We start from the raw sequence: 14,843 nt of genomic DNA, 5'->3' as shown, positions 1-14,843 counted from the left end.
GAATCCCTTCCACATCAATCACGCCATGATTTCGAACGCGGGGACGCCAAGGTGCACCTCGTTGTGAGTGATCAAAGTGTATATATATATGTAATGTTCTAAGTTTGCATTTAGCTTGACAAAGAAACATGAAGTGTGTTAAAACGCGTAGCGCAAATAAAAGTTTCCTGTTCCTGACAGCGCGGGTACATTTTATTGGAGCACATTGATCTGTTTAAACCGATTTTGCATGCAAGCATAACCCCGGATTACCCTGGACGCCTCTGCTTTACCAAGGAGGCAGTGGAGGAAAAAGGAATTCATTTAAAGCCACCGTGGATAAGAGGTGCCGGAGGGTCTTCCCAGACAGCGGGTTAACCCTTCGTGCACCAGGTGAGTCAACCATTCACCTTTTATATATTGATATATGCAAAAAAATTGCACGAGGCGCATTCTAATTATTATATATATTCTTGCAAAATTAAACGCGCTATTTTGCACTTGCGTATTACGCAATTCCGACACGCTGTGAGCGTAAGGCAATGTGACTGTACCGCGTATCACACGGGCGTACAGCGCCCACATAATACGCCGTAAAAAATATGGTTGTGTGAGCCCGCCGTCATCCACAAGTGATGCTGCCTGTCTACGCGGAACGATGACCGTTCGGATTCCCGCAGGATACAGAAATCTGGACAATTTAATGGGCCGTGTAGAATGAGGCTTAGATGAGCGCCCCTCCCATAGTATATAGTACACTATTACATATGTAGTAATACACCATTTCCAATCCAACTGCTCAGAAGAGCGGCTCGCCTTCCTCTCAGCACAGCCCAGAGTCGCTCCCTGACATCTAGTGGTTGCCATGACTACACACCGCGCGCGCTGCCGCCTTCACTCCAGAGTAGGCGCACAGCTATGACGTCATCACGCTTCCCCGGCGGTCACATGACCGGAAGTGTTTCTCCTCCTCTTAATGTTCTCACGGTCCCGCCGTTCCCGGTCTGACCTCCCGTCTGCGGTAAGAGATGCTGCTGCCTAGTTACCGACATGTCTGCTGTGGGTCCATCAGTGTGTAGTGACTGCTACCTTGTCGTATATGTCTGCCTGTAATATTAGCCTGCACAGATCCAGGGATGTGCTCCTCCATCATACGAGGGCTCAGGGCTCGTTCACACGGGGGTACTTGTGCCGTACGCAATGACTACAACCCATTTATTTCAGTGGGTTAATTGACCTAAATGTATTGTTCGCTCGACTGCGTGAAATAATCCGCAGCCTGACCTATATTGGTGTGTATTACCCATCTCACTGTGCCTTGTAAGATAACGAGGGGGTGCAGATATGCTGGGAACCTGTGTATTTGCACGCAGATACATGGACCGTTCTGCGTCCGGTTTCTGCATGTACAGATGCTCTGTATTTGTGCGCAGATAATCCCGCAGGAGCGGGCGACGTACTCCAGCGTTAGTGATCCTCAGTTGTGTAAAGAGGCAGTGTTCTTACACAACTGGCTGCATTCAGTGGCAGATTAAGAGGCTATGGCCCCCCGGACTGGTAACACAACGTGCCCCTCCAGTAGAAGATCAAGCACTAAATACACAGCCACAATATTATCTATCTGGTGTGGATCTGCTGCAGATTTAACCCCTTCACTTGTGCCGATCTGAACTACATTCTGCACTAAACAGTACACGTTTTGGTGCAGATTTGCTGTGAACTTTCTGCTGTGCAACATCTGCAACAGATTTGCCATGTATGAACTTGCCTCATCCCTCAAAACTCCCCCCCCCCCCCAAAAAAAAAATATTCATTAGGCCCCATGTCCATGGGCGGGTGGGATTCTGCACGTGGGAGCCCGCAGGTGAAGCAGACCCTGGCTGAGGACGGTGCTTATCTGTCCGGGTCTTCACTGAGGATGTGTGCGGAAGCTCCAGCCGACACGCCGCCAAAAATGCGCACTAGAGATTTTGTTTTAATCTCCTGCTTTTCCACTGAATCTGCGGCCTGTCTGCAATTCAGTTGACTTTAATAGAAGCCGTCCGTGCGGGAACCGTAGCAAAGTGGAGCATAATGTGATTTGTTTTCAGGGCCAGAAAGTCCGCAAAACAAATCTGCATGTTTTAACTAAGCTGCAGATGCCCATGTCTCCCTAATGGATTCTTGATCGTCCACACGGATTCCGAAATTCAAATTTGCCCATGGACATTGGGCCTTAGGGTGCTTTCACAAGGTCATATACAGAATTGCAGACTTTTGCGCCCGTATATAGGTACATTTTACTGTACTTTTTTGTCCGTGCAGGTCATATTCATATGGGTGCAGGCGCTCCACCCACCCACCGTGATTTTAAAACGTATCTAGCATTAGGAGGTCCAGATATATTCTGTCTTCACTGAATTGCACGCACATTGTGTGCATATCTGTGCACCTCCCATAGACTTCCATTGGGACACGGTGCGCAAATAAAGAGAATGTCCTGGTAGAGCAATGCACGCTAGAAATGAGAAGAAACCCATTGAAATCAATGGCTTCTATTCTCTGCGTATTACGCACTAAAATACGCTAGTGTGAAGGAGCCTTACAATGTGCTGGGCTTAGATACAGCGGCTCAGCTGCAGTATACGTAAGTAATAGTTCCCATATAATGCACTGCAGGCTCTACATAGTAACTTAATGGGAATTTAATGTGGATTTTCTACAACAGAAACTCAATAATAAATCCACTCAAATGTTGTGCTGTTTGATGCGGAACTCACATGGATTTTTGGTACGGATTTTCCGCTGTGCAAACTCCATACTGATTTCCATTACATGTCAATTTACCCCAATAGTGGTTACAGCGCGGTTACCTCCAGTCATCACAGGTAACGTTGTCCGTATTCGGTTTTCTTCTCTCAGAGCCCAGATTCACCATTGAGATTTTTTACAGGCATCACTCACCTCTGCTCGCTCTCCCCACCCTGCCGCAACCACCAAATCCACTTTTCAGCGCCTCCCATAGTAATTAGGTGCTTGCTGTGGCTCCACTTAGTGGTAACGTCTTCAGTGGCCCCACTTAGTAATATGGCCCCCTCTGTGAACCTACTTAGTCATAGGTCCTCCAATGTTCCCCAGTTAGTAACAGCATGTTCAGTGGCCCTGATTAGTACTAAGTCCCTCTCTGTGCCCCAAAACAGTATAGGGAGAGTTGTCCTGGTAGACAGCCTGACCCCACTGCTAAACCTCCAGATGCAGGGAGAGGAAGGGGTTAAAGTCTGCACTACACACAGCCTTCCCTCTCTGTTGCAGGGGAGCGCATAACAGGACATCATTACTCCTCTGCCTGGCACTCACTGTACTTGGAGTAATGGGGCTGGGAAGGAGGAGGAGTGATGATGGCCAGCTGTGCGCCTGTGAAATAGCATGCAGTGGAGATGGAATACTGTAAAAATACTAAGGCATTTAACCCCCTCACCCCCACCCCAGGAGCCTCAGACACAAGGCAGTCGTCCCATTTGTACCTATTATAAGCCACCATTGGCTGTATTATCACGGGGGAAACTTTTGTCCACGTCCGAGATGAGCAAAACTCGCTCGGTAAAAGAACCCATTTGTTTCAACATGATTTTTCACTCGGACCGATAGTCCGTCTTTCCAAAAATTACTGTACATCCTATTTGTGGATGACATTAGGACATGTAATGTGCTGTATCCCGCACACGGACCAGGTGTCTGTGCCTTGTGCCCAAGAATCTTGGGCATAACTCGCTCTCGTCCATGTGAATACGGGTTTGTAATATCTTGTCCATCTTCTAAGAACACACACATGTGTTGGATGGTTGGGACATATATATGTTCTGTAGACTCCTCTTCTGTACTTTCAGCCATGACATGCACCATTGACAAGATCTTACAGGACGCCAAAACTTTGTTAGAGAGACTTAAGGACCATGACAATGCTGCCGAATCACTGATTGAGCAGTCGAGCTCTCTGCATAAGCACGTGGACGCTATGAAGGAGGTTGGGACAACGCTACCAGAAAAGGTGGGTGCTTCGCTTTAAAGGAAACTCAAACTCTGAACATCTATTCAAAGGATCAATGTTACATTGCTGATGGTTGTTGTAAAGCTTATAGATATCGCCAGCACCGGGACCCCTTGTCCCCCCGCCCTCGCCAGCACCGGGACCCCTTGTCCCCCCGCCCTCGCCAGCACCGGGACCCCTTGTCCCCCCGCCCTCGCCAGCACCGGGACCCCTTGTCCCCCCGCCCTCGCCAGCATCGGGACCCCTTGTCCCCCCGCCCTCGCCAGCACCGGGACCCCTTGTCCCCCCTCCCTCGCCAGCATATCTGCAGTAAAATCCTTTTTGCTTTATCATTAAACCACTTTCTTAATTCTTTTTCAGTACCAAGAAGATTTGGCAGAAATAAAGGACACATCAAAGTACAAACCACACGTTTTATTATGTCAAGAAAACACTCAAATTAGAGACCTTCAGCAAGAAAATAAAGGTGACTATAATCTGTGACCCAGCAGGCAATCCCAGCAATGTCTTTTGGGTCCGGGTATACCAAATGCAGTTAAAGAAAAAAAACTGCATTTTATTCAACATTCTAGAAATTCTCATATACCGTGTATTTATCTGCACAAAGTACACAGAAGGGCCCATTGTTTTGATGCGTCGTGAATATGCATTTTTCATGCGTAATGACTGCGTATTTGCATCAGCCCCTGCACTTCTATGGTCTGTTTCGGAGTATAATCCGCAACAAAACAGGACATGCTGTGTATTTTGTTATGCGACCAAAAATCGGGTAAAAATACAGAGCTGTGATTGAACCCATTGAAATCAGTGGGTTCTATTGACTGCGTATTATGTGCGTTAAAAAACAAGCAGCGTATTTACACACATGTGAATGAGCCCTAGGGCTCGGAGGCCGTCCTGCATATGTGGGGTACAGTAGGCAGGGGGCAGCTTTCCAGGCTCAGAGGCAGTCCTGCATGTGTGTGGGGTGTACAGTAGGCAAGGGGCAGCTCTCCAGCCAGGGAGGCCGTCCTTGCTCTGTGTGGGGTACAGTAGGCAGGGGGCAGCTCTCCAGCCAGGGAGGCCGTCCTTGCTCTGTGTGGGGTACAGTAGGCAGGGGGCAGCTCTCCAGCCAGGGAGGCCGTCCTTGCTCTGTGTGGGGTACAGTAGGCAGGGGGCAGCTCTCCAGCCAGGAAGGCCGTCCTGCATGTGTGTGGGGTACAGTAGGCAGGGGGCAGCTCTCCAGCCAGGGAAGCCGTCCTGCATGTGTGTGGGGTACAGTAGGCAGGGGGCAGCTCTCCAGCCAGGGAGGCCGTCCTGCATGTGTGTGGGGTACAGTAGGCAGGGGGCAGCTCTCCAGCCAGGGAGGCCGTCCTACATGTGTGTGGGGTACAGTAGGCGTGGGGCACCTCTCCAGCCAGGGAGGCCGTCCTGCATGTGTGTGGGGTACAGTAGGCGTGGGGCACCTCTCCAGCCAGGGAGGCCGTCCTGCATGTGTGTGGGGTACAGTAGGCAGGGGGCAGCCCTCCAGCCAGGGAGGCCGTCCTGCATGTGTGTGGGGTACAGTAGGCAGGGGGCAGCCCTCCAGCCAGGGAGGCCGTCCTGCATGTGTGTGGGGTACAGTAGGCAGGGGGCAGCCCTCCAGCCAGGGAGGCCGTCCTGCATGTGTGTGGGGTACAGTAGCAGAGAAACATGTAGGAATCCGGACACGTGAGTTGAATTTTCTTTGCTTTATTTTCGTTTAAGCTTGCATGATCAGGTACATGGTATCACAAGAACGCGTTTCGGCGTAATGCCTTGTTCACCTCAATGTTTGTTACATAGTTTACTAATTTATAGGTTAAAAACAATTACTACTGATTCCAAATACCTGATATTAACTCCTTCATTGCATTTTGTTCACTGCTGGTTCTCTTCCCACAGAACCCGCTGCTTGAATCTTACTTAGTAATGGATTTGTAAAATGTGGCAGTGCTAAATGCAGCACATGCAGATACGCACATAAATGCAACAGTTTCAGTGATAGTTCTGGTGAAAAACATTTCCAGATAAAAGAATACATAAATTGCAATTCCTTCAACATAATCTACATAATATGCACAGAATGTAAACTTATGTACGTAGGCTGTACTATACGTAAGCTACGAACACGCATGACAGAACATATTAGAAATGTAGAAAAAGGTAATAAACAGCACTCAGGAGTAGTGAAACATTTCATAGAAGTTCATGAGGGAAGCATAAAGAATTTGATATATTTTGGAATAGAAAAACTGACCAAACAAAGAAAACAAAAAGTAGATCGTTCGGAAGTACTTAAAGGGGTTGTCCCGCGCCGAAACGGGTTTTTTTTTTTTTCAACCCCCCCCCCGTTCGGCGCGAGACAACCCCGATGCAGGGAGGTAAAGAAAGCTCACCGGAGCGCTTACCTTAATCCCCGCGCTCCGGTGACTTCTCTACTCACCGCTGAAGATGGCCTCTTCCTCCGTGGACCGCAGCTCTTCTGTGCGGTCCACTGCCGATTCCAGCCTCCTGATTGGCTGGAATCGGCACGTGACGGGGCGGAGCTACACGGAGCTACACGGAGCCCCATAGAAGACTGCAGAAGACCCGGACTGCGCAAGCGCGGCTAATTTGGCCATCGGAGGCCAAAAATTAGTCGGCTCCATGGAGACGAGGACGCTAGCAACGGAGCAGGTAAGTATAAAACTTTTTATAACTTCTGTATGGCTCATAATTAATGCACAATGTACATTACAAAGTGCATTATTATGGCCATACAGAAGTGTATAGACCCACTTGCTGCCTCGGGACATCTCCTTTAAACGAAGGTTTCTGGATACTCACCCTAAATACCAGACAACCAGAGGGGTTGAACATCAAAACAGATCTATTATATTTGTATTGAAGTGAATTTCTGACTGTAACAATTAATAGTACAATATATACTATATACAATATGTCAAAGGTCAAGTGGGTCCCATCACATGCAGTCTACATGTAATTCAAACATTATCATAAATAAGGCCAAACTAGGTTTAATACCAAATAAATAAATAAGGTAAAGACCCATTTAAAAGAGATCCTAGGAATATTTTCTATGTATAATAGATTCTTATGCAATCACAGCACTATAGCATCATAAGAGTAATATGATAAACTTGTAGAAGGAATTTAAAAAAAAAAAGTGTGTTTTTTTTTTTTTTTTTTCCATGCGTTTTCACTGCAGTTGTTATACAATTTACATAAAATTTACCGTTATGGAATGTTTATTTATAAGTCAGAACATTATGACAGTTATCATAAGACAGCTAACATAAGAAAAATATTTTGTTTTTTATGGACTCTCGATGTAGTCATGATGCGATCATGTTTTGACAGCATGTTACCTAACACTTACATCTAGGTGTCATATTTTATTAGTCCAACAATGCATATTATAAGTTTGTCAATCATGCTTTAATTATTTTTCTTAGACAATATAAATTCCCTAACGTGTTCAAAGTGATAATCAATAATGGATATATGTCTCAGTATAATGTACAAGGGATTTGTTTAAGTGCATAACATGATCGCATTAATGTTTATTAGTGCTATAAGGGATGAGGAATGAGTATATAATGATCTGCAAGGGTTAATTATCAAGTAAGATTCAAGCAGCGGGTTCTGTGGGAAGAGAACCAGCAGTGAACAAAATGTAATGAAGGAGTTAATATATCAGGTATTTGGAATCAGTAGTAATTGTTTTTAACCTATAAATTAGTAAACTATGTATCATACATAGAGGTGAACAAGGCATTATGCCGAAACGCGTTTCTGTGATACCATGTACCTGATCATGCAAGCTTAAACGAAAATAAAGCAAAGAAAATTCAACTCACGTGTCCGGATTCCTACATATTTTTCTGCTATTGAACAAGCCACAGGACCGGATGGCTAAACGGATCTGAGGTTGCTTTCTATGCGTGTACAGACCACAAGCACCGCAAGCTCTTCAGAAGGTGAGATAACTTTTTATTATGTGTGGGGTACAGTAGGCAGGGGGCAGCTCCCCAGCCAGGGAGGCCGTCCTGCATGTGTGTGGGGTACAGTAGGCAGGGGGCAGCTCTCCAGCCAGGGAGGCCGTCCTGCATGTGTGGGGTGCAGTAGGCAGGGGGCAGCTCTCCAGCCAGGGAGGCCGTCCTGCATGTGTGTGGGGTACAGTAGGCAGGGGGCAGCTCTCCAGCCAGGGAGGCCGTCCTGCATGTGTGTGGGGTACAGTAGGCAGGGGGCAGCTCTCCAGCCAGGGAGGCCGTCCTGCATGTGTGGGGTGCAGTAGGCAGGGGGCAGCTCTCCAGCCAGGGAGGCCGTCCTGCATGTGTGTGGGGTACAGTAGGCAGGGGGCAGCTCTCCAGCCAGGGAGGCCGTCCTGCATGTGTGTGGGGTACAGTAAGCAGGGGGCAGCTCTCCAGCCAGGGAGGCCGTCCTGCATGTGTGTGGGGTACAGTAGGCAGGGACAGCTCTCCAGCCAGGGAGGCCGTCCTGCATGTGTGTGGGGTACAGTAGGCAGGGCACAGCTCTCCAGCCAGGGAGGCCGTCCTGCATGTGTGTGGGGTACAGTAGGCAGGGGGCAGCTCTCCAGCCAGGGAGGCCGTCCTGCATGTGTGTGGGGTACAGTAGGCAGGGGGCAGCTCTCCAGCCAGGGAGGCCGTCCTGCATGTGTGTGGGGTACAGTAGGCAGGGGGCAGCTCTCCAGCCAGGGAGGCCGTCCTGCATGTGTGTGGGGTACAGTAGGCAGGGGGCAGCTCTCCAGCCAGGGAGGCCGTCCTGCATGTGTGTGGGGTACAGTAGGCAGGGGGCAGCTCTCCAGCCAGGGAGGCCGTCCTGCATGTGTGTGGGGTACAGTAGGCAGGGGGCAGCTCTCCAGCCAGGGAGGCCGTCCTGCATGTGTGTGGGGTACAGTAGGCAGGGGGCAGCTCTCCAGCCAGGGAGGCCGTCCTGCATGTGTGTGGGGTACAGTAGGCAGGGGGCAGCTCTCCAGCCAGGGAGGCCGTCCTGCATGTGTGTGGGGTACAGTAGGCAGGGGGCAGCTCTCCAGCCAGGGAGGCCGTCCTGCATGTGTGGGGTGCAGTAGGCAGGGGGCAGCTCTCCAGCCAGGGAGGCCGTCCTGCATGTGTGTGGGGTACAGTAGGCAGGGGGCAGCTCTCCAGCCAGGGAGGCCGTCCTGCATGTGTGTGGGGTACAGTAGGCAGGGGGCAGCTCTCCAGCCAGGGAGGCCGTCCTGCATGTGTGTGGGGTACAGTAGGCAGGGGCAGCTCTCCAGCCAGGGAGGCCGTCCTGCATGTGTGTGGGGTACAGTAGGCAGGGCGCAGCTCTCCAGCCAGGGAGGCCGTCCTGCATGTGTGTGGGGTACAGTAGGCGTGGGGCAGCTCTCCAGCCAGGGAGGCCGTCCTGCATGTGTGTGGGGTACAGTCTCCAATATACTTGGTCACTGCAGGCCTTGAGGTTATTGTGTAACGTGGTGACAGAGCAGTGTGTGGGAAGCGTTCAAATTTCAATTGACATCTCTCAACTTTTCATCTTTGGCAGAGCTCTGGTTGTCGTTGGAGGAGCATCAGTACGCACTAGAACTGATAATGAGCAAATACAGGAGGCAAATGCTGCAGCTGATGGCAAATAAAAAGCCTGTCCCGACACAACCAGTACTGGAAGCACATGAAACCTACTCTTCTGTAAGTCCACCTTCATACAAACTTGTTCTGGTGTTAAACTATAAAATGTGAAGTGTTAAATGGCAAGATTGTATTTTCCCACGCACAGCACACCTGTTAGACATTTTTCCAAAGATGTGGCTTCGTAGGTGTGTATTGCGGATTCCACGTGAAAGTACATGCCTTTCACGCAGACTTTGAAAGGCATGTACCTTTATTTTTTATTTCCTTCACACTCATGGAAGAAAAATTGCAGCATGCTCAGTGGTATCCGCTCTGACCCCAGCCGGGGACCTGTCATTTCTGTAATGCAGATGACTGCGGACGCTCGCCATTGGTCATGCGCAGCACAGATCCTTTTTTTAAAAAAAAATATTTGTTTCCTGCACTGTCACTAGGTGAGACTGTAGGCTGCGTCATCTGCAATGTCAATAGTAGATGGGCTGTAAGGCGGATGACTTCAATAGAAGCTGTCCGGGCGGATTCTGCACAAAAATAGAACATGCTGCGTTTTTTAACTCCGCTCACGAAAATCGCAATTACTATCCGCTCATCTAAACAGACATGGGAAACTCCTAGCTTTTCAATAAGCGCAGATTACCGTGTATCATCTGCACGAGTGACTATCGCAATTGAAATCTGGTTGTGTGAAGCCAACCTACAGTCATATTTTTAAGGCTTGCGTCTACTTGTTTATTGCATGCAACCTATAGTTTATAGATTAAAGAGTCTGGACTAATTTGTCAAGAAATGTGCACCAAATATACACAATATTTTGTCAAGAAAGCTGTTGTACACAATATGCACCAGCAAATTACACTGTATACTGTCTTATCTGTAAAGTGAATAGCATTCAGTCAAAATGAATCGGCATTGTGCAAGACTGTGTGTATATGTATATACCGTAACAATGTGTGGGGATATCCTACAACTGAAGTAACATATACTTTTCTTAAAGGAAATAGAAAGTTATATCGATAAAATATGCACCATGGGGGAAGTGATGAGAAAAGCCATCCAAGTAGATGAAGAGCAGGCCTATTGTACTCAAGAGAGACTTGCACAACTAGAGGTAAGATATGGACTGCTTAGTTTTTTTTTCGTTTTATGATGACATGAGATTCTGGCATATTACTAGGATACGCCATATTGTCATTATTACTGGGAGCCTCATTGATCCCTAGACTGAAGAGGCTGAAGCTCGTCTCTCTGAACTACGCGTAGTTTTTGTTTATTTTATGAGCTTGTGAAAAGACAGACCTGCTGTGTCTTATATACACTGCACATGGAGGAAGCGACTTCTACTTTCTATAACACACACCTAAATTAACTTCATTAGGGGGGACACTGAAGAAGTACTGAGCAGTGTAGATGTGATTTCAGTAGCAGTCAGACAGTATTCCCTTACTAGTTAGCTGCTGCAGCATCTGTGACTCTTTCCACCCCTCACCTCTCTCTAGACTTCAATGGGCAACATGAATCATCACCCTCCTCCACTTCCTGTTATCTTTCTTATTTCTGTTACTAGAGACAAAATTCATTTGTCAACAAGCCGAAAATGAAAAGGAAGCAAAATCCTTTCGGCCAGCACTTTAGAGGCTTTTTTTTCTGCACAAAAAAAGTAATTTTGGGTAAATAATGGGATTTCCACTTTTGCTAGTTATCATATGGCTTATTACATAAGCAAAAAGTTTGTTAAAAAGTTAGTGCTCATGTAAATGCAGCCCATAATTAAACATTTTTTTGTTTTCACACTTATTAAGAAAGCTTCTATCCCCAAATATTGCAGGATTAAAGGGGTTTTGTCATTAGAAGGAAAAAAAGAACAATACCTACCTATTCCTCCCCCATCAGTCTTCTTACCGCATCTTCTCCAGGCTCCTACAGACCCCTGTGTCACATCACTCCAGCCGGCTGGATCCTCTTCTTTCTGTTCTGGAGCGTCCATTAGCTGCAGTTCACTTCCTGCAGGGTAGTGAAGGATACGAGTAATGTAGCATTCACTGCCTAGCAGGTAATGTCGAAACATTGTCAGCCTGCTTTAGCACGCATGCGGGATATCTCGCGGCTAATGTTTCATAGAGTATATAAAACACTAGCGCGAGACATCGCAAATGCGTGGTCGTGCTAAAGTGATAAATAGAATGGGCAGACTACAATACCCAGAGAGGTTATCAAAATTGGGGTTTAAGAGGGGCCTGGACCCCTTTCCTGAGCATTACAAGATTACATGTTATATCACTGATTACTTCAGAAGGGTCGGTGACCCGGGGATTATTCTGATTTGACAAATTGGAGTCGGGAAGGAATTGTTTTCCCTTTTAAAATGAGGACAGTTGGCTTCTTCCTCATTTGGGTTTTTTTGCCTTGCTGAACTGGATGGACATACATATGTCTATTTTCTGCCTAACATACTGGGTTTTTTTTGTTTTTTTTTTTGCTCCGTATTGTATATATTTTTTGCATAATGCCTACAGTTGGGGATATGTCATTTTGTAAAACCATTTTTCATTTTTTTTCCTCTGTCAGCTGGAAAACAAGGAGCTTCGAGCAATTCTGTCGGTAAGCAAGGAGACGTTACATTCAGATAAAAACGAATCACAGTGGAATTCATTAGAGAAATCCCAGTAACTTCTATCAAACTGCAAGACAATCCTCCTCCTCTAATGTTTGGCTGGACCTTCAACAATGACATTATTCCTTGCTCTACACATACACAATCTAGCGCTGGTATGAATGGTTCACTGCCTTCATAGTGAAAATCTTCTGTACTGACCTGAGAAGATGAAGGAAGCTCCTTGTTTATGTGAACTTCTGTTATAAATGTTCCCGGAGAAAGTAAAGACCCCACCACTTCTACATAGAAACGTCTTGGACTTAGAGCACAGTGACAATGCGAAGAATAGATGTTTTATTTAAATATACAGAAAAAGATAAATATAAATAAAAAATTACTTCAAAACACTTGAGTCTTTATTACACTCGTTTCCATACCGTTCTCTGTGAAATACATATGGAAGCAAGCCATTTAACTGCTATAACCAAAGTGGTTCATACTGTGGGATGGGTCCTTTTTTTTTTTTTTTTTTTTTTTTTTTTTATTGGCCCGATGAATCCGTTTTCCTGACTCCATTAATTTTTATATTTCAGATGTATTTATTGAATTTTGAATTCATCTGCCTTAAAGACCCCACACAGGGGATATAGATGGGGACTTATTGGAAGGCATTTGTATAATGAGTTGTAAACATTGAAAAGAACATAACTTAAACAACATTACAGGTCACATAGAGAGCTTTTGTGTATCATTAGATCTATAGGATCTTGAGGTATGGTTCTGGATCAATAAGATAGATCTTTGTAGCGGATGAGGAACCCTGGGAAGCTGGCTTATTCTGGTTATGGATTTATAGGATTTTAAAGTTGTATACAGTAATGTAGATTTGGTACATTGACAAAGGATAACCATAGATCCCAGATTTTTTTTTTTCAAACTGGGTCACCTTATCCAGACATATGGCCATGAATTTCTCCTAGATGAGTATCCAATTGATACGTTGAATGAGTGGATCTAAAGGAAGATGAGGTTTTCTCCACAGCTGTGCTATATGAATACAGGAGGCCATGGCAATATATTGTAAGAGTTTGAAGAACATTATACATACCTGTTGGTTTACTAGCTAGTAATAGGATAAAGGGGTTTAGTCCTGGGCAGGTGCCCACTACTGAGGCGATGAGGTGAGCTACTCTTTTCCAGAAACTTTGTGCTATTAGGCAGGACCACCAAATGTGAAGTTGTGAACCAACACTTTCCCAAACTCGAAAACAAAAATGTGAAACCTCAAGATGAATGTTACTAAAGGATGCCATCTCTCCAGCGTTAGCATGGGATTGATGTCTTTTTCCCAATGGAGCATATATGGCAATTAATTATTTTGTAACATTCCATTCAAATACTGTATAGCTATGAAATACCACCAGGATACTTGGGGGAATATTTACATATGGCTTCTAGAGGGTTCAGTTCTATTTTGGGTGAGGAGGGAATGAGGGATGCCCAAAAGTGGAAGATTTGAGTTTTTCTCCATCACTCCTCTGGAGGGGATTGAAATTGATTATTAAAAATAGGACAGGGATGTTAGCTTACCCCTTATTAAAAGGGCATATAGGGTGGTAAGTTTTAGTTTGCCACCACAGAAAATAGGGGGTATCCAATCCTGGGGAAAACGCTGAATTAGAAAGAAGGGGGTAGGTGGAGATGGGCCTGAGCGAGGGAATATTTTGAATCACACTTGACACCAGAGTAGGATAGAAATGAGAAAGGGGCAGTAGCCTGAAAAGTATCTGGAAAAAGGTGTGCTAATGTAAAGAAGGGAAGACCAAGTATGGGGATGAAATTGGATGGCTTCTATGGAGAGCCATAAGGGGGATTGAGAACCTACGTATATGGGGGTTATCTGGGCGAGACACGCAGCCTTATCATATTTGAGAAGATTAGGCACAGAGAGACCTCCAAATTTTTTATGTAAAAGATGTTATTTATGCGGGGGCGTTTTATGAGACCAAATAAAGGACAAGGCTCGTTTTTTGCCTTAATTGTATATCTGATGTGGGAACAGGAATGGGTATCTAAAGAAATGGAGAAGTCGCGGTAGGCGTCTGATTTTTATACTGTGTATTCATCCCAACCAAGAAAAGTTAGGGCAGTCCCACTCTGACAAGTCCAGGTTGAGCTGACAAAATAGTGGTTCGTAGTTCCATTTGTAAAGTGTCTATAGTTAGTAAATTCTAGGTAGGGGAGATACTTGGTGTTGGTCTTAAAATTGAAATTGACCTCTATAAGCTTTTGAAAATGGGAAGGGGTATTACAAAAGAGGATTTCTGACTTGGTCTGGTTAACTTTAAGGCCAGACGCTAAACTAACTTTTTTGAGGGTTGCTAATAAGTTAGGAAAGGAGATAAAAGTGTTAAAAGATAATTTGCGAAAAGGCTGATTTTGATATTGATAGTAATAGGGATGCCAATTATATTGGTATTATCTTGGATGGCAATAGCTAAAAGCTCCATTGAGAGTACAAGTAATGTCGGTGTGAGAGGGTATCCCATAGGTGCCTTTTGACATATGCAGTGCGATTGGTTGAGTAGAGGGTATTTTAAGGTGTGCTAAA

The 14,843-nt window shown here is 45.9% G+C and overlaps 1 protein-coding gene across 2 annotated transcripts; it reads left to right on the top strand.

The window, feature by feature from the left end:
- The first annotated feature begins 913 nt into the window (after positions 1–913).
- Positions 914–12,637, top strand: SIKE1 (suppressor of IKBKE 1). 2 transcript variants are annotated; one of them, XM_066600097.1, is made up of 6 exons: positions 914–1,000; positions 3,846–4,006; positions 4,367–4,472; positions 9,554–9,696; positions 10,634–10,747; positions 12,205–12,637. In XM_066600097.1, the coding sequence occupies exons 2-6, from the start codon at positions 3,848–3,850 to the stop codon at positions 12,304–12,306; spliced, it is 624 nt and encodes a 207-aa protein (XP_066456194.1). In that variant the 5' UTR covers positions 914–1,000; positions 3,846–3,847; the 3' UTR covers positions 12,307–12,637. The 2 variants fall into 2 exon arrangements, with proteins under 2 accessions (XP_066456194.1, XP_066456193.1); XM_066600096.1 differs by lacking the exon at positions 914–1,000 and having other exon boundaries at positions 1,821–4,006.
- Positions 12,638–14,843: the final 2,206 nt, after the last annotated feature.

The sequence above is a fragment of the Eleutherodactylus coqui genome, chromosome 4 (genome assembly GCF_035609145.1).
Source record: "Eleutherodactylus coqui strain aEleCoq1 chromosome 4, aEleCoq1.hap1, whole genome shotgun sequence".
NCBI classification, from domain to species: Eukaryota; Metazoa; Chordata; class Amphibia; order Anura; family Eleutherodactylidae; genus Eleutherodactylus; species Eleutherodactylus coqui.
This window is presented reverse-complemented; position numbering and strand designations above follow the sequence as displayed.

Bases quoted from the DNA above. Each gene is read 5' to 3' on its own strand.
- SIKE1 (XM_066600096.1), top strand. From the start codon at position 3,788: ATGTGTTGGATGGTTGGGACATATATATGTTCTGTAGACTCCTCTTCT. The intron at 9,697-10,633 runs GTAAGTCCACCT...CTTTTCTTAAAG, and splicing joins CACATGAAACCTACTCTTCT to GAAATAGAAAGTTATATCGA. The intron at 10,748-12,204 runs GTAAGATATGGA...TTCCTCTGTCAG, and splicing joins AGAGACTTGCACAACTAGAG to CTGGAAAACAAGGAGCTTCG.